The sequence below is a fragment of the Bufo gargarizans genome, chromosome 6, assembly GCF_014858855.1.
Source record: "Bufo gargarizans isolate SCDJY-AF-19 chromosome 6, ASM1485885v1, whole genome shotgun sequence".
Taxonomy (NCBI): domain Eukaryota; kingdom Metazoa; phylum Chordata; class Amphibia; order Anura; family Bufonidae; genus Bufo; species Bufo gargarizans.
The window spans coordinates 160,131,917-160,151,022 of NC_058085.1; the positions used below are offsets into that span (position 1 = coordinate 160,131,917).

The 19,106-nt window shown below is 43.0% G+C and overlaps 1 protein-coding gene across 1 annotated transcript in view; it reads right to left on the minus strand.

Annotated features, from left to right (window-relative positions):
* ZSWIM8 (zinc finger SWIM-type containing 8) overlaps window positions 1-19,106 on the minus strand; it is a 111,824-nt gene that overhangs the window by 31,939 nt on the left and 60,779 nt on the right. The window contains 3 exon segments of the mRNA XM_044298870.1: window positions 4,241-4,339; window positions 9,148-9,331; window positions 17,687-17,866. Of these exon segments, the coding sequence (XP_044154805.1) occupies window positions 4,241-4,339; window positions 9,148-9,331; window positions 17,687-17,866 (463 nt within the window).

Sequence of the window (19,106 nt, forward strand, 5' to 3'; positions counted from 1 at the left end):
TAGCTGTAGGCTGTCCAGGCATGCTGGGAGTCGTAGTTTTGCAACAGCTGGAGGGCAGCAGGTTGAGCATCCCTGGTTTAGACCAATGGGCGTCCAGGTGGTGAGATGTCCACGGTCACTAATGGGACAGAAGTGTAGGGCCTAGTTCACACTTCAGTGTTTTGGTAGGTGTTTGGTCAGTAATTTGCATCAGTGATAGTGAGCCGAAACCAGGCACGCAGCCTACACAGAAATAAGGTAGAACAGTAGCATCCCCCCCTCTTCTTCCCCTCCCCCCCCCCCCATCCATCTCTCTTTTCTGCCTTCTTCTTTTATTTTTGCTTCTCTTATTCTCCTTCTTCTATTAAGTGTTTCCATGGTATTGCAAAATATATGAGACCAGTTCAGAGAATGCTGGAGGCGATTCTAATATACACTTATCTAGCAAAGACTGGTACTATTTGAACTTGAATGCTGACATTTCCATGTATTGTTACCTTTTGTTCTCATCTATGTATCATCCTAATGCTTCTTTGTTACGTGATTATACAAAGAAAAATGAAAAATAAAGAATATATAAAAAATAAATAAAAATAAGGTAGATCAGTGGGGGTCTCAGAACCCATGTATCTACCAATCTTTTTATTAAAATGACAATTATACTTTTAAGAGATATTCCAAAGAAAAACTAAGTTTAATGTGATCTTACCTCCCCCCTTTTTTTTTTTTTAAATAGGTAGGCCATGCTTGAAATATGGGCCTAAAGGGTTCATATAAGAGCATTATGGTGCTTGTACTTGTAGTGGTAGTGTGCCACATCCCCAAACCGCAGGAGTGCAGTTTGGTGGCACAGCACACCACTACTATGACCGTAGAGATGTAGGATGTAGCGACAGAATGTACTGACAGATGGCCACAAAGTGGACGCACTTTAGCATGTATATAACGGCTGCAATTCCCGGCCCAATGCAGGTCTCATGACTCAAAGTTACAGCATCATAGGCATAGATGGTGCTGTCATTTTTGATCATCATTAATCCAGCAGTTAGGACAGAAACTGCGCCTGTAATGTGAGTGCTAAATTACAACCACGTTACGGCCACCTGAAATAGCTAATGGAAATTATTGGGGTATCGTACACCCCATTCACAAGCAGTGGGAAAAAAAATCAGCAAGAAATAACGAGGGCATTGTGGATTTTAAAGTTGACAGCAGGTCTATTATTTTCATAAATTCTGCTCAGAAACACAACGGATAAGCCCCGCTGAATAACAATGATTCAAAAACGTGTAGATCCACTGACACATCCGCAACAGAAATCCAAATTTCTTTGGATTTCTGTGGCAGATTTTTAGAAAAAACCACACTAGATTTCCCATAGGTAAGGCCTTTATGCACAAGACCATATGTATTTTGTGATCTGCAAACACTAACGCTGAAATGATGGATGTGTGACGTCCGTGTTGCATCTGTTTTTTGTGGAACAATTTACTTCAATGGGTCTCTGGTCCACATTTTGCATCCAAACATGGATCAACCCACAGATCCTAGTGTTTTCCGCATCTGTATGTCTGTTCCACATAGGATAGAACATGTAATATACCTGGCTACAAAATGCTGACCATGAAACCACTGAAGTCAATGGAGCCGCAAAAAACAATCAGATGCAACCCGGACGTCAAATAGACAACATCCGTATTTTGGGGATCCACATTTTGCAGACCGCAAAATAAATAGTCGTGTGCAAAAGGCCTAAATACGAGTTGTGTGCCTACATCTACAAGAAGCCTTAAAGGGGTTTTCCCACCATATTTATTTACATTTAACAGCTATATATAATAGCTATAAAAAGTAAAATCACTAGATCTAGAACTAGTGATCTGGCCTTCCCATTCCTCTCAATGGCACAACCACATTTAGGAGGAGTCCCCCACCATTGGGACCATCACCGATCTCTAGAGTTTGCCAGTCCTCCTCACTTTCATGACCACAGTGACTATTTGAATAAAGCGGTGGTCAAGCATGTGCACTGCTGCTCCATTCAAAATCTATGGGACGATTTGTATCGTCCCATAAAGTCTGAAAACAGCCACTGCCCAAACTAATACTCATTATGGTCATGAGGGTAAGGAGGAATGGGGGACTAGTGATCGGTGGGGGTTTCAGTCATAGGCTCCGGAGCAATCATGCATTTATCACTTACCCTGTTGATAGATGATACATGTATTTGGTGGTAAAACCCCTTTAAAGAGATCTCACTCATGACTAGATTTCCCCCACACATCTTTTGGCATACTCAGGCAAGCCGCACCCTCTTAAGCGCAAGGTGGCAATTCTGAGCAGGGAGTTTGGAACTCTCTTTTAGCCCAGATTAAGAGCATCTAGAAGACAGATTTACACTTTGGGTCTTTGGACATGAGGTTCTTGCTTTGCATCACAAATTTAATCCAACCTTGCTTAAGGAAGGACAAAAAGGTCACTGAGCTAATTGGTTCCAGCAATCCATAATTCATGGGAACACTTGGTGATGAAATGGTAAAACATTACTATGGCCAGACATTCTGCAAATGGATTACTGGCTTCTGTTTCAAGATATCAAATGAAAAGCAGGTAATCGTATTCTCAAACAGCACAACCTGAGGTCAGTTGTGGTCTCAGAAAAAAAAAACTCTAATAATCAAGCATTTTGTGGTCAATAGAGTAGTAGTTTATCATCTAGTGTGTACAAGGGATTATACGAAAATAAACATATCTACAATTAAAAAAATCAGATCATATAAATCCAATTGTCTAAAAAGGCAGATTTTATACAATACTTTAAAGGGGTTTTCCGAATGTTTTATACTCCTCATGACAGGTCATACTTCATCAGTCATATGGTCTAGGTCAAGATCAGTCCCATTCAAGCACGGCTGAGAGGAGGCCATGGCTCTCATGGGAAGAGCTGATGGGTGGGAGCAGTGCTGCAGACATAAGCTCTGTCCGCTACACAGCTGATGGACGATGGAGCCACGTAGTATCAGCACTGACTTCCAGCAACGGAACTACACATGGACAGCTGATCAGCAGGAGTGCAGGGTGTCAGACCACTGCTGATCAGCTAGTGATGGTATATCATGAGGATAGGCCATAACTTAGTAAAGGCTGGACAACCCCTTTGAGTATTGCAGCACATCAATCATGTGCAAAAAGGTTCTGCGATGTCCGTCTACTGTACTATTCTTATTTTGCAAATAAAATGTATGGTTGACTGCAACTTCCTAACAGCTGATTACCAAAGGTTTCAGAAGCTGAACCACAACAATCAGCTGACTTCCAGGCCATCTTCATGTCAGACAGTTGTAACCTTATTGTACGTCCACATAGGACATATACACGGAGGATTTTTTGCAGCAGAAAATCCACAGCATATCTTCTCCTCCCGGAGGAAGATAGGTAAGCTTCCCTTTACAGGTCCGGCCAAGTGGGGGGTCCCATTCTTGAACAACCCCTTTAAAGAGTTGTTTAGGCTTTTTTTTTAATCTGGTCCCAACAGGACCTGTGGAAAAATCCATACTCGCCTTGTTCCCATTGCTCAGTTCAAAATCCCTCTTCATTGGACATTTTGTCCCCATCTGTTAACCTCCTACATGGATGGGGTCACGTGAAATAGCAGTGGCTTGCCGCTTGATGACACACTGAGGTCAGTGATACACGAGACCCTATCTGTGCAGGTTTACAAGCCAGGTGAAGACAACCTGGGAGCCAAGGAACTTCAGCACAGCAAGTATAGCTCTCTTGGCAGGTAGGGGGACTGAAAGCAAATCTTGGGTAACCCCTTTTAAAGTTGCTTATGGATGTGAAGGTGTCCCTCTCTGCTTCCCAGTACAATCCAGCAACTTTCGTACTTAGGGCACTTGTCATGAAAAGGGCATAGATACACAGATACCCCTCTTACATATATTCTTTTCTCAGAAGATGGCCGAGTACATACTACAAAAGAGTTTACCGGCCAATAAATGTTCCAGCCATAGACATAGCAGTTCTAGTTCATGGCAGCTGTTCTAGTTTGGATTGCCTGTGGACAGCCACCATTATATGGCTGCTTTTACACGCGGAAAGGAAGCCATTATGCACATGTATCAGGTCCTGTTAATACATATTTGTTTTATAGCTCCGCGCTGTATCATACACAATGAGGGAGATGGAACGGCTCAATTACATGACTAAACAAACAATTAGAGATAAATGTGCGAGGCCGCTACAGAAATAAATTACCTACCTAGCGCAGCAACAGCTGCCTCAAAGCCCAGCTCTTCATCCCCAGGCATCTCGTTGTTACGGTTACGACTTGGAGGACGGGAACCTGTTGGGGATACCACTGCAAGACAATTGTCAGAATCACACAGCTGTTTTCTCACACGTTTTATTACTATACCCACATTACACTGCATTGTTTCCCCTTCTTTAACCCTTAGATGACCAGGCAATTTTCCATTTTCGTATTTTCATTTTTTTACTCCTCGCCTTCCTTTCCTAGAGTCATAACTTTTTTATTTTTCCATCCACATAGCCTTATTAGGGATTATTTTGGGGGGACAAGTTGTACTTTCTAATAACACCATTTACGGTTGCATACAATGTAGTGGGAAGCAGGAAAAAAATTCCAAATGGGGTAGAATTGAAAAAAAGGGAAATTCTGCCACAGTTTTTTTTATTTTTTACAGAGTTCACTATGCGGTAACATTGACCTGTTACCTTCAATCTCCAGGTCAGTACAATTACAACAATACCACCATTGTATAGTTTTTCTTGTGTTTTAATACTGGGGAAAAAAATATAAAAAAATTCAGACCCCTATATCTTTTTTTGTAGTTACGGGTACAGAGCTGTGTGAGGGCTCATTTTTTAAGTGTGTGCGACTTTTTGATCACTTTTTTTTTATTATTGTGAAATTAAAATGAGAAAAAATTGTGAATTGGCGTTTTTATTTCTTTTCCCGTTACACCATTCGCTGTATGGGATTAATACTGTCATATTTTAATAGTACGGGCATTTTTGCATGTGGCGATGCCCATGATGTGTACTTTTTTTTACTGATTATTTTTATTTTTGGGAAAGGGATGTAATTTGCACTTTTATAGAAACTTTTTTTTACTTTTGTTAAGTCACCCTGGTCGACTATAACTGGCAATCATTATATTCCCTATTGTGTTCATCGATGGCTATATAGCCATCATTGAACAGTTCCAGGGTCATTTATTAAACAGAAATACGCCTAAGTTAGTCATATTTCTGGCACAGATTGCAGCTCAAAGGTCCTTTGCGCTGCAATCTGTGGCTTCTCCCCACTCACGCCAGGTCTAAAAATGTGGGCGTGGAAGGGGACGGTCTCATTTACCATTTTCTACACCTGTTTTAGGAGTAGAAAATGTTCTAAATGCAAGACAGCTAGAAAGCGGTCTTAAATTTAGAAGCCTGTGCCTCTTCATAACTCTAGAAGTTGTGAACCAGAAGTTTTGAAGATTAAAGTATATCATTAAGAGAAAGCACATTTGCTGAGATTACTTCTATTACTCATATGGGTATTGCCCCTTTCCCGTGCAAACACTGATACGAGGTTGTGAGCTGTCTGATTTGGATTTTGTCTTTATAACTCTGGCGGAGCCACAGTCACAGGGGCGTAACGATCTGCGACCGCACCCGGGCCCGGCGGGAGAGGGGGCCCGCTGCGCTCCCATGTAATGGGAGCGCTCTGAGGAGGCCCGGCATGAAGTACAGTGACAATGCTGGACCCCATCAGAGTGCTCTTCAAACATGCACATTATGCGCCCCGGGTGCACAGACAACAGGGGGCGCAGATGCAAGTAGGGGGCGCGCATACTCACTCGACAGTTCTCGTCACTGCCGGGTTGTCGTCTCCAGAGTGAAGCATCGGTGAACTAAGTATCATAATCTGTACAGCGGCGCCCAGGGATCTCACTGCACTTACTATTATCCCTGGGCGCCGCTCCGTTCTCCTGCTATATCTTCGGGTATGTTCGGTCACTTGGTTATAGTAGGCAGAGACTTAGGGGACTTGGTTATAGTAGGAGGAGACTGCCCTTGTTCTGCTGGGCGTCTCCTTCTCCTAGGCTGTAGCGCTGGCCAATCGGAGTGCAGAGCTCACAGCCCGGGAGAAAAAAACCTCCCAGGCTGTGAGCTGTGCTCTGCAATTGGCCAGCGCTACAGCCTAGGAAAAGGAGACGCCCAGCAGAACAAGGGCAGTCTCCTCCTACTATAACCAAGTCCCCTAAGTCTCTGCCTACTATAACCAAGTGACCGAGCATACCGGAGGGCATAGCAGGAGAACGGAGCGGTGCCCAGGGATAATAGTTAGTGCAGTGAGATCCCTGGGCGCCGCTGTACAGATCATGACAATTAGTTCACAATGTTTCGACCGATCAAAGGTCCTCTTTAATAAATGTGCCCCTTAATTTTCAATATAACAATACAGTGCTGCCACCTAGTGGCCTGTATTAGGATATTCCACTAATAGCTGCCAAAGCCTGCTCGAGGCTTCGTGCTTTTGGAGCAGCATAACAGGCTCCCCGATCTCAGCTGGGGACTGCTGTTACGGGCTCCCGCTTCCGGACTGCTCAGATGCCGTGGTCACATTTGACTAAGGCATCTGAGGAGTGGAATGTATGCGATCAGTCTTATGGCTGATCGCATACATCCACCGTGGGTCTCTGCTGTTTGAAACAGCAGAAACCCGGCAGCCATGGCGCCCCCTGCACGTGCAAGCAGGCACCATGTTTAAAGATGCGACTTCCGCCGTACATATACAGAGGGGGACGTGAAGAGCTTAACACTTCCACAAAGTCATATGAAAATCATTGTTCAGCCCAATCAACCAGAGATATTAAAGGGGATGTGCAGTGCAAAGATATTGACTATTTATCGTCAGGACAGGTCATCAATATCAGACTGGTGAGGGTCCAACTAACGGCACCCCCGCCGTTCAGCTGTTTGAAGAAAAAGCCGCACTCCTGCAAGCACTGCTTCTGCTTCAAAATTACCTGTGCACAGTCTACTGGTAGAGGCGGCACTTGAACGGAACAAGTAGTTGCACCACCTCTACAAACCAGACAATAAGCAGGTCATTTTGAAGCAGAAGCTACCTCTTCTAAAAGCTGATCGGCGGAGGTGCTGGGAGTCGGACCAACACCAATCTGATATTCATGGCCTATCCTGAGGATAAAACATCAATATTTGTTTAGTTTTTTTGCTTTTCTTTTGCCTGATGAGTTGGTGTTTTCATTGGTACCGTTTTAGGGACATACAATTTTATTTATAGCATTTTATTTCATTTTTTGGGAGGCAGGATGAATAAAAAGTAAGTCTTGCTTTTTTAAGCTATTCACACAATAAATTCATCGTTTACATCATTACGGTGGTGGCAACAGCAATTGTGTGTAAATGTTTTCATGTTTTGTCATTTTAACGGGGAATTTATGGTATTTTTTGATTTTTAACCTTTTTCATTTCTAAATATTCCGACAAGGGTATTTAACCACAAGGCTTAATAAGTGTACTAGTATGCCAGACATGGGGGCCTTTGTTAGAACTCCAGCTGCCACACCAACCCATCAGCACTCCAGGTGGTGTGGAGATGCGATGCGCCCCCTACCTCTGTCCAGGAGGACAGCACATAAAGCTGTGTTTGGGACTGGATGTATAAGAACTACAGTGCACTGGGAACTGTTTAAAATGCACCACAGTAGTGACAGACTTCCTAAAAATAATTGCTCGGGTCTATAAAACATGTTAAAAATAATAAGAGAATCTAAAAATTTCATAGATTCCAACACACAACTCCTGCAACAATTTCCAACTAAACTACAGCAAATAACTCCAGTCTGTTATGTAGTCTGCTCTGCCCTCTTGTGGAAACAATGGGTAACACTATAGCTTTAAATGGCCTCTTCTTTTGGAGGAATATCTGTGGAAGAAAATAATTGCACATACTGTCAATTCTTTAATGCATCCCTAATAAAATTGCTTTCTTTGAATGCGGGAGAAATGAAATATTACAACAAGACACATATATCATTGGGCCTCATAGCAAGACAGCATGCCCCCCTTACAGTAAGGTGTTTTGTTTTTTTCCCAGTGGAGGAATTTTTTCATAAAAAAGAAGTTCCACAGGTGCTTCATAAATATGGTGCATATTCTGAACACCATATGTCTTAATATATTTACACCTGATAATTTGCATAAGTACATAATAAATCTTCCCCATTGAGCTCTATATCCGCTGCTTCTCTCCACAAAGCACAGTATATTATAAAACTGGTGGAGCCCAGTGCACAGGAATTTATACAGTTATCACTGAACTCAATGGCAGCTGTAAAAATCTCCCTCTAGTGGTGGCTGCAGGTAAATGGCATCAATCTATGTCTGGCAGCAAGAGAAGGAGTTCAGAGCTAAGGCCCCTCTCATCCGGGCCCCACTGCAGATGCCTAGTCTGCCTCAATGTTAAGTACACCACTGTTCCACAATAGGCATTAATACAAGGATCTAGTAGTCAGTAGACAGATTGCCTGGTTACTGGCAGAGTATTTGTAACCCTCCTGCAACTCTGTATCGTATTAAAATATTCCCACTGTTAAAGGGATCGATTCCAGTAGTGGTGATCATAACATACAATCAGTGCTCGATTAGATAGGGAAAAGTGGATGTGCAGCCAGTACATATTGATGAGCTATCCTAAGGACAGGTCATCAATATCTGATCAGTGGCGGTCCCACCCCTGGCACCCCCGCCAATCAGCTGTTCAGCTGTAAGCTTCAAGATTACACTGTGCGTCGTCTCAGAAATCGGCGGCACAGTGTAAGCACTTGTAATTACACTGCGCCGCCGCTGTTAGTGAGACCACGCGCAGTGTAATATTTAAGAGGAAGTAGCGATTGCACGAGTGACACCTCCTCTTCAAACAGCGGATTGGCAGGGTTGTCAGGGGTGGGACCGCCACTGATCAGATATTGATGACCTGTCCTGAGATTAGCTCATCAATATGTGCTGGCTGCACAACCACTTTAATGCAATTTCCTAGTGAGTTCTTCTTGGTCAACCAAATACACACCTCTAGATGCAGCCAAGTTGCAGACAGTAGCAGAAAAAGTCTAATAGACAAAATCTTGGTACCTGGTGTACAAAGGACATCAAATATAAAACTGGCCAGCATAAGAGGAAGCACAGGCCGATAGTCACACAGTGTGCCATCTCGTAAATCCTTCGCTCGTCCACGAATAGTGTTCATTTCATTGCAGTCTAAAGGAATCTTCTTTAAAAGGGAGACAATCTCAGATTCTTGGTATGCCAGCTTTACCTACAGAGAAAAATACAGAAGTATGATACAAGCAGGACAAAACTAGAAGCAAATCATGTAAAATACTACTATTATTGTGGAAAAAAGCTCAAACCAGCTCACTGATATACCTAAAGCATGCGCAGGGCTGCACTGTAGACATACGAAGGGGGGAGAGAGCTCCACAGTCCAAATAAAAATCCATCATATACATTCTGGTCACCTCACACGTTTCAAACCGCTCTTACTCATAGCTTACAGGTGCAAGACAAACACTGTCATTTTAAATATCTGACAACCAATCACATCCTAGAATACAGTGGCGTACGAGCATGCGACTGCTATGGGGCCCGAAGTGGCCCGCATGAAACTTGCTCTTCCCCCTTGTCAAAACACTGCACTTTCACAGAGCTGCCACTAGGGGGCGCTCAATGCAAAGAGATTATCACAGCTACCATGGCAGTTGGACTAACTCCTATTCACTGAGCTCCCCCTAGTGGTGACTGCAGGCAGCCAGTTAGCTTTGTAATATAAGTAAAGCAGGAGACGTAGCATGTATTTTTGACAGTTTTCTGGTGTAAATACATTGAGAAATATGGTGTTTAGAACGATCATCGTATATTTGAAGTATGTATTCCAATTTTGTTGATTACAACTTGTATTTCATTAAAATTTCTTACACTTGATTTTAAAAAACTAACAAAAAAGTAAATTTGTCAGAAAACTGGGGCGTTGCACATGTCCTGCATTGCCTGGGAGTGCATGACATACATACATTGGGAAAATGGGTGAAGGGGGCCCATCCTCAGTTTTGCTATGGGGTCCTACGAGATCTATGTTCACCCGTGCCGGCAAATCTAAGCTACGACTAAGAGCCAAGTGCGGTTCACAATGCAGAAGCAGCGACCACAACGTACATAACTTTACTATGAGAAAGAAAGCTGTTGCTTTTATTCCCTTTTGACTGTGGAGCTCTTCCTCTCTGAACTTTTTTTTACCATGTTAAAGGTGACAATACATGTAAAATGTAAAAATTACAAACCAGAAAATTCATGAAATCAGACGTGACTTTTTACACAATCAATCCATTAATTTCTTGTCCCATTAAAAATATTCTACCATTTTAAAACTAGCACCTGGATCTGAACACTTTTGCAATTACTTGTAATTAAAAATGTATTATAGCTACTGAGTTATTCAATGAAATCTTTCTGTACAGCGCCACCTGCTGTCTGCTCTTTTTCTAATTTCTCTGTCCTGCAGACTGAGACAGAAGCACATGCTCAGTACCACCCTTCAACTGCCACCAGCTGCAGCAGAAAGGACATGCCCCCCAAAAGCTGACATCTTAAAATAAATCTAGAATAACTATTGGAGCAATGAATGGTGAGATCTCTGGATCCATGTGAGGTACAGGGCTGGTCCTAGCTTTGTTAGAAAGAAATTGTCGTGTACTGTATGATGGCTGATTTTCACGTTTTACATTAATCGTGGGATAATGCCTTTAAAGTAAAATAAATAAGAATTTTACTGAGCATCAGGAACTGCATAATGCAAAAATTAACATTGTGTTATATGAGACCAACCAATAATATTGCTACGTTACAATTTTCACTTTGATTTCACATACATTCATCCCACTAGTGAGTGGTTACCTACATAAAAATAAGGTGGCAACAGAAGACACCGCAATCCTCACAAATGTGATTGCATGAACAGTTGTAAGCTCTGCTACCGATTAAAGGGAGTGAAAGCGCCAGGTATGGTAGTATGAATATGATGTTTTATTCTGCCAGGTTCTGCTCCTGGAGGCAAGGCTTTACAGTGCTCTCATTCCTCTGCTAAGGCCTTCTTCACACGGGCGAGTTTTCCGCACGGGTGCAATGCATGAGTTGAACGCATTGCACCCGCACTTAATCCGGACCCATTCATTTCTATGGGGCTGTGCACAGGAGCAGTGATTTTCATGCATCACTTCCGTTGCGTGAAAATCACAGCATGCTCTATATTGTGCGTTTTTCACACAACGCAGGCCCCATAGAAGTGAATGGGGCTGCGTGAAAATCGCAAGCATCCACAAGCAAGTGCGGATGCGGTGCGATTTTCACATATGGTTGCTAGGAGACGATCGGGATGGGGACCCGATCATTATTATTTTCCCTTATAACATGGTTATAAGGGAAAATAATAGCATTCTTCATACAGAATGCTAAGTAAATTAGGGATGAAGGGGTTAAAGGGAGTCTGTCATCACAGTTTCACCTTTTTAACCCATCCCATAGCTTTCGAGCAGCATTACAATTGATAAAACGTTACCTTTATAAGCAATCGTGGACGTATAAAACTATAAAAAATCATCTTAGTAGGATATGCAAATGAGGGCTCGCAAGTGCCCAGGGGCGGCATCAACCTCGTAGGTACCCAGGCAGCTCTGCCTTATCGCCGCTTGCCCCCGCCCAGTCTTTCCCTCTGCCCGCCCATCTTCTTACTACTTCTCTCGCCGAGATCCCGTGCCTGAGCTCTGAGTCCGTCGGCCGGCGCATGCACACTGCGATGTCCATTCCTGGTACGGCATCACAGTAATTAATGCGCATGCGCCGGCTAACCCAAACCCGAACACCTAACCCAAACTTCTGAGAAGAAGTTCGGGTTCAGGTCTGGGTATCAAACATGCAGATTTTTCGCACGCGCATGCAAAACGCATTAAAACGCTTGGCACTCGCACGGAAAAATCGTGCATTTTCCAGCAACGCACCCGCATCCTATTCGGCCCTCACACGCGACGCCTGTGTGAAAGAGGCCTAAATGGCAGCTGTAGCATCCAGCTAGGAACCCACTACAGTTGTCAGAGCAGAGAGGAGGTGCTCTGAAGCAACTCAGTACAGAGAGAACTTCACAGTGAACTCCTCCTCCAGTGTACTTGCAGGAGCAGAACCTGGCAGGATAAAACTTCATAATCACACTACTGCTATAATATAAGCTGCCCTTAAAGGCTATGGACACCTTTGGGGCATTTTTTTTTTTTATTGCATTGTACTCATTTTGAGCTAAAAATAATTTTTTCAATTGGTCTTAGGGCTCTTTCACACCTGCGTTCTTTTCTTCCGGCATAGAGTTCCGTCGTCGGGGCTCTATGCCGGAAGAATCCTGATCAGTTTTATCCTAATGCATTCTGAATGGAGAGAAATCTGTTCAGGATGCATCAGGATGTCTTCAGTTCCGGACCAGAAAGTTTTTTGGCCGGAGAAAATACCGCAGCATGCTGCGCTTTTTTGCTCCGGCCAAAAATCCTGAACACTTGCCGCAAGGCCGGATCCGGAATTAATGCCCGTTGAAAGGCATTGATCCGGATCTGGCCTTAAGCTAAACGTCGTTTCGGCCCATTGCCGGATCCGACGTTTAGCTTTTTCTGAATGGTTACCATGGCTGCCGGGACGCTAAAGTCCTGGCAGCCATGGTAAAGTGTAGTGGGGAGCCGGGGAGCAGCATACTTACCGTCCGTGCGGCTCCCGGGGCGCTCCAGAATGACGTCAGGGCGCCCCAAGCGCATGGATCATGTGATCGCATGGCACGTTATCCATGTGCATAGGGCGCTCCGACGTCATTCTGGAGCGCCCCGGAAGCCGCACGGACTGTAAGTATACCGCTCCCCCGCTCCCCACTACTACTATGGCAACCAGGACTTTAATAGCGTCCTGGCTGCCATAGTAACGCTGAAAGCATTTTGAAGACGGATCCGTCTTCAAATGCTTTCAGTTCACTTGCGTTTTTCCGGATCCGGCGTGTAATTCCGGCAAGTGGAGTACACGCCGGATCCGGACAACGCAAGTGTGAAAGAGGCCGAGTTACGTCACAGGGGCTCTATACCGGAAAATAACTGATCAGGCATATCCCCATGCATTCTGAATGGAGAGTAATCCGTTCAGTTTGCATCAGGATGTCTTCAGTTCAGTCATTTTGACTGATCAGGCAAAAGAGAAAACCGTAGCATGCTATGGTTTTGTCTCCGGCGAAAAAAAACTGAAGACTTCCCTGAATGCTGGATCCGGCATTTTTTTCCATAGGAATGTATTAGTGCCGGATCCGGCATTCAAAATACCTGAATGCCGGATCCGTCCTTCCGGTCTACGCATGCGCAGACCTTTAAAAATGAGAAAAAAATATATACCTGATCCGTTTTGCCTGATGACACCGGAAAAACGGATCCGGTATTGCAATGCATTTTTCTGACTGATCAGGCAAAAATGACATGCATTTGCATACAGTTTGCCTGATCAGGCAGGCAGTTCAGGCAACGGAACTGGCTGCCGGAATCAAACAACGCAAGTGTGAAAGTACCCTCAGTTTACAGCTCCTTATCTCTGATCTCCTGATCTCATAAACACTCTTTATAGGTCAAATGTTATCTTAATGGTAAGAATATGGCTTAAATAAGTTGTTTATGAGCTGTTAGCACTTCAAAGATAAGGGATATACCTGTCTGGCAGATAATGGCTTAAAGTGAAAGGGAAAGGCACAGTGGTTAACCTATTATGGCAAAAACTGCAGAAATTGCTTAACCCTTTCGCTACCAGCGCCATATATGGAAACATGGCTGACAGGTCTCTGATGTTTCATACAGCAGAGACCTGCGGCTAATTACTGCGACCGGCAATAATGCTGATCGCGGTAATTAAAGCCTTTAAATGCAGTGTTCAAGTGAGATCATGGCATCTAAAGTGTCAAAAACCCGGAAGCTCGCGCTTTCGAACATCATGAGTATCAGCGCGACCGAAAATGCCCGTACTATTAAAAGATACAAATATTTTTCCAAAAATAAGGGTCAAAATGGCCAATTTGCCATTTTTTCATCGCTTCTCTTACCCCCAAAAATGTAACAAAATGTGATCAAAAAGTCACACACACTCCAAAATGATATTAATAAAAACTATAGATTGCCCCGCAAAAAGTCCCCACACGGCTTAGTAGATATAACTATAAAAGAGTTATGGGGGTCAGAATACGGTGATGTAAAAAAAATATATATATATATTATTTTTTCAAAGTTTTAATTTATTTTTTAGACATAAAACCCTATACATATGGGGTATCACTGTAAACGTACTGACCCAGAGAATGAAGGGCATGGGTCAGTTTTTGCCACAAGCGGAGTGCCATAGGAACAAAACCCGTAAAAAGGTGGAGGTGTTTTTTTTTCAATTCCACCCCATTTGTATTTTTTTTTACCGCTTCCCACTACAGTGTATGCCCTAATTAATGGTGGCATTAGAAAGTACAACTTGTCCCGCAAAAAATAAGCCCTCATACAGCAATGTGAACGTAAATATAAAAAAGCTATAGCTCAAGGAAGATGGGAAAGAGAAGTGAAAACGCAAAAACGAAAAAAATATTTTTAGCCAAAAATGAGTCAAATGGAATTATAACAAAACGCCCCCAAAAGGTGTTCATAGCCTTAAAGGGTTTTTCCAGTAATAATTATTTTTTATCAAGTACCTGCAGCCAGTGTTCCTTGTAAGCTGCGCGGGCGCGCGGCCACGCAGCTTCCTTTATGCCTCCGCTCAGCACCTCTGCTGGCCCGCTCACTGCTGCTGCACGGACTTTATGTAAGGGGCTCGGGGCCTCTCTGTGCAATTTATTTTTATAACGCCTACAGTGCGATTGGCCGGCTGCGCTACCGGCCCAGTGCGCACATTAAGTAACCCATACCCTCTCCGGTGCTGCGCCACCAGCTGTGACAGTGCGAGACTCGGCACTGAGGTCACAGGTCTCGCAGGATCACGCGGGATGACTGAATGGCGGGATGACTGAATGGCGCGGCGCCGGAGAGGGTATGACGGGATTGTTCTGACAGATGAGTGGAGCAGAGTAGGTATTTTTATTTATTTATGTATGCACACACACCGGCTTCATAGGGAGGGGGGGGCACGCCGCACTTGAATTCAGAAAAGGGAGCCCACACCGGCCATATGAGGGCAGGCCCACTGGCAGCAAATCCTTCATTATCATGGAATATATACAGAGATGGAGAGAGGGGCAAAATAATGAAATATATACAGAGAGGTGCAAAATAATGAAATATATACAGAGAGGTGCAGTGTAGGGACACCGTGTAGGGGTTATACTGTTTATTGTACAGCATGGCACAGGGGTTATATTGTCATTTGCTGTACAGTATACTGTACATTATAATCCCTGTACCATGCCGTACAATATACAGTATAGTTCATACACCGTGCCGTACAATATACAGTATAGTTCATACACAGTGCCGTACAATATACAGTATAGTTCATACACAGTGCCGTACAATATACAGTATAGTTCATACACAGTGCCGTACAATATACAGTATAGTTCATACACAGTGCCGTACAATATACAGTATAGCTCATACACTATGCCGTACAATATACAGTATAGTTCAGATACCATGCCGTACAATATACAGTATACCACCTACACTGGGGGATTATTGTGTATATTGTACGGCATGGTGTATGAATTATAATGTATATTATACGTCATGGTGTATGGATTATATTGTGCAGCACGGTGTATGAACTATACTGTTCATTATCATGATTAAGGACCAGCATGTAAATGTCCGAAATGCATAGATTTGACTGCCCTGCGTATGTGGAAGTTTTAATACCGCTGTGAATAAAGTATTCCCTGCTATCATGAGCTGGATTTTCTCTCTTTTCTTCATGAACTATACTGTATATTGTACGGCATGGTGTATGGATTATAACGTACATCGTACAGCATGGTGTAGGGATTATAACGTACATCGTACAGCATGGTGTAGGGATTATAACGTACATCGTACAGCATGGTGTAGGGATTATAACGTACATCGTACAGCATGGTGTAGGGATTATAATGTACATCGTACAGCATGGTGTAGGGATTATAACGTACATCGTACAGCATGAGGTGTAGGGATTATAATGTACATCGTACAGCATGGTGTAGGGATTATAACGTACATCGTACAGCATGGTGTAGGGATTATAATGTACATCGTACAGCATGGTGTAGGGATTATAATGTACATCGTACAGCATGGTGTAGGGATTATAATGTACATCATATTGCATGGTTTTGGGGTTATATTGTATATTGTACAGCATGGTGCATGAACTATACTGTATATTGTACGGCACTGTGTATGAACTATACTATATATTGTACGGCATGGTGCAGCGGTTACACTGTATTGTACGGCATGGTGCAGAGGTTACACTGTATGCTCTTTGATGTGACACTTATCTTAGGTTTTCCTAGCGCCCACCTTTGATGGCGCTGTGCCCAGCTCTGAGCCGACCACGCTCAGCAGCTGCCAAGGCTTAGAGGGAACACTGCCTGCAGCGTGCCCCTAAAACAGAAGATTTATATTTACCTGCTGCTCGCCATTCTGGTCCTGCCTCCATCTTCCGGCTGGCAAAGGATATGGTCACATTCATGGCTCCAGTCAATGACTGGTTTCAGCTGTGATGTGGCTGCAAGCAGCATGTCACCGATGAAGCCAATCATTACATGGGGTGGTGGATGTGAACAGTGTGGGAACCGGAAGATGAAGACAGCGGGGGCATTTCGGAGGACTGGGGCGGCATGGGGCAGGTAAGTATGAATCTTCTGTTTCAGGGGGTGGGCTGCAGGCACTTCATAAAAACTAATTATTACAGGAAAGCTCCTTTAAACAACAATTTGATTATATACAATAATATATATATATATATATATATATATATATATACATACACACACACACATACCACTTGGTCAACATAAACTTGGCATTATATTCAGTATATGGTGTAGCTACACACAGTTTTGTCTTAGGCCTATTTCACACTTGCTTTCTGGTTTTGAGATCCGGCAGAGGATATCAAAACCGGGCCAAAACGGATCAATTTTGTCGCCATTTATTGTCAATAGGGACAAAACTGATCAGGATGCATTCCGTTCCGTTTTGTTGCGTTTCCCGCTGCAAGCTGCAGTTTTGTGCCTGGTCTGCGAAATGGAACAAACCAGATTCGGCATGAAAATCAATGTAAGTCAATGGTACAGATCTTTTTTTTTTTGTCAGCTAAAAAAACTGATCCGCACCCATTGACTTACAATAATTTTCATACCGAATCCGAATTGTTCAGTTTTGCTTTAATACAACCGGAAGTGGGAAACAGGCCTTATACGCAGTAATCATTTTCCCATATATTCTTCTTGTGTTTAATGAGGATAGCTCAATAACATGTCTTTTCTGTATATACATATATAACCTCCATTTTGTAGAATCAAGCCAAAGGCAGAGTTTCATTTTAAATGAAAGTATGATTTTTTTTTTTAGCTTCTTTTTTGGAACACTTAGGTTACCTCTAATGCTTTGGTGGAAGCAGGGGGTCTCTGAAGCTCCAGGGCAAACATTCCAATACAGAAGGCCAGGTTGTGGTATTCCTGCCGCTCGCTCAGCACAGTCAGAAGGAAGGCTGCTTTGGACAATGTGTTTGTTGCTATCCACGTCTGCTTACTAGTTGAAACTTTGTTTTTTTTACCCTATGCAATAAAATACAGAATTATAACAAGTAGGTACCTTGTTCAAACACAGTAAACATAATTTTAGATATTGTGACTCTCTGCCTGTAATATATGATGTGAACAAACAGGACACAACCCTGAGCACAATACATAACTTAAAGTAGCATCTATAAAAAATAATACATTGCACAAGCAGAATAAACTTTTAGAGGAACGGTTAAGACGTTAAAGGGGTTCTCCAGGGTAATAGATACTGATGCACCCAGAAAGAAGCCAATGGCACTCAAAATATATAAAAATATCTTACATTCTATCAATATATCAAAATAAAGTCATTCAAAAAGAAGAGAATAGCATGATGGAACTTGATACAGAGAACATAGCAAGGGGTATTATACCAGAAACAGTGATCTATGTCTTTGAAATATATATTGTGTCAACGGCGCTACTGAATTCATCTCCGTAAATATGAATGAAAAATGGTCCACAGTATATCACAACAGAACACCACCGATATAAATATATCTGATAACACAATAGCGCCGCAGACACCAAAATACATATATGTACAATAGCAAGCCTAATATTTTATATTAAAGAACATATGAACAGCCCAATAAGGCATACTTGTATTGGCGGCTTTTGATGCTGGTTAGTAGGATGGTGAGGTTTTTGTAGGTTATGTTCTATAGATACTGATGACCTATCCTCAGTATAGGTAATCAATATCAGATCGGTGAGGGTATACAGAGCACGCAAACCGATCAGCTATTTCGGGCTGCCGCAGCATGAGATGCTTCACCATGTACAGAGCAGAAGCCGAAAGCTTCGTACACCGTGTAGTTTTTGGGGCAGGAGTACTTAAACTCACCTCCCATTCACTTGAATGGGAGCTGAGATGCAGTTACCCTTGCACGGAGACTACAAGGTGCACAGAGCTGACTGCTTCCAATTCTATACAGCGCTGCACATCAGACCCTGATCCTTTTATTCCTTGACATCTATTAGGGGAGAGCCGAGAGCACCCAATAATACTCTAATATGTAGGCTATGAGAAGAATGATATTATGCATGTCCTCTCCTGCTAAAAATGCATGCTTTGTAGTATATATTTTTTATATTACAGCCAGAGTTAACTGTGAGCATACGAGTGGAGACATCTACAATGAGGGTCCAAATTAGTTTATCAAGAATGGAAACTGCTGGAACATATCACAAGAGTGCTTTGTGGAAAACCCTGTTAAGGAGGTATTCCAAT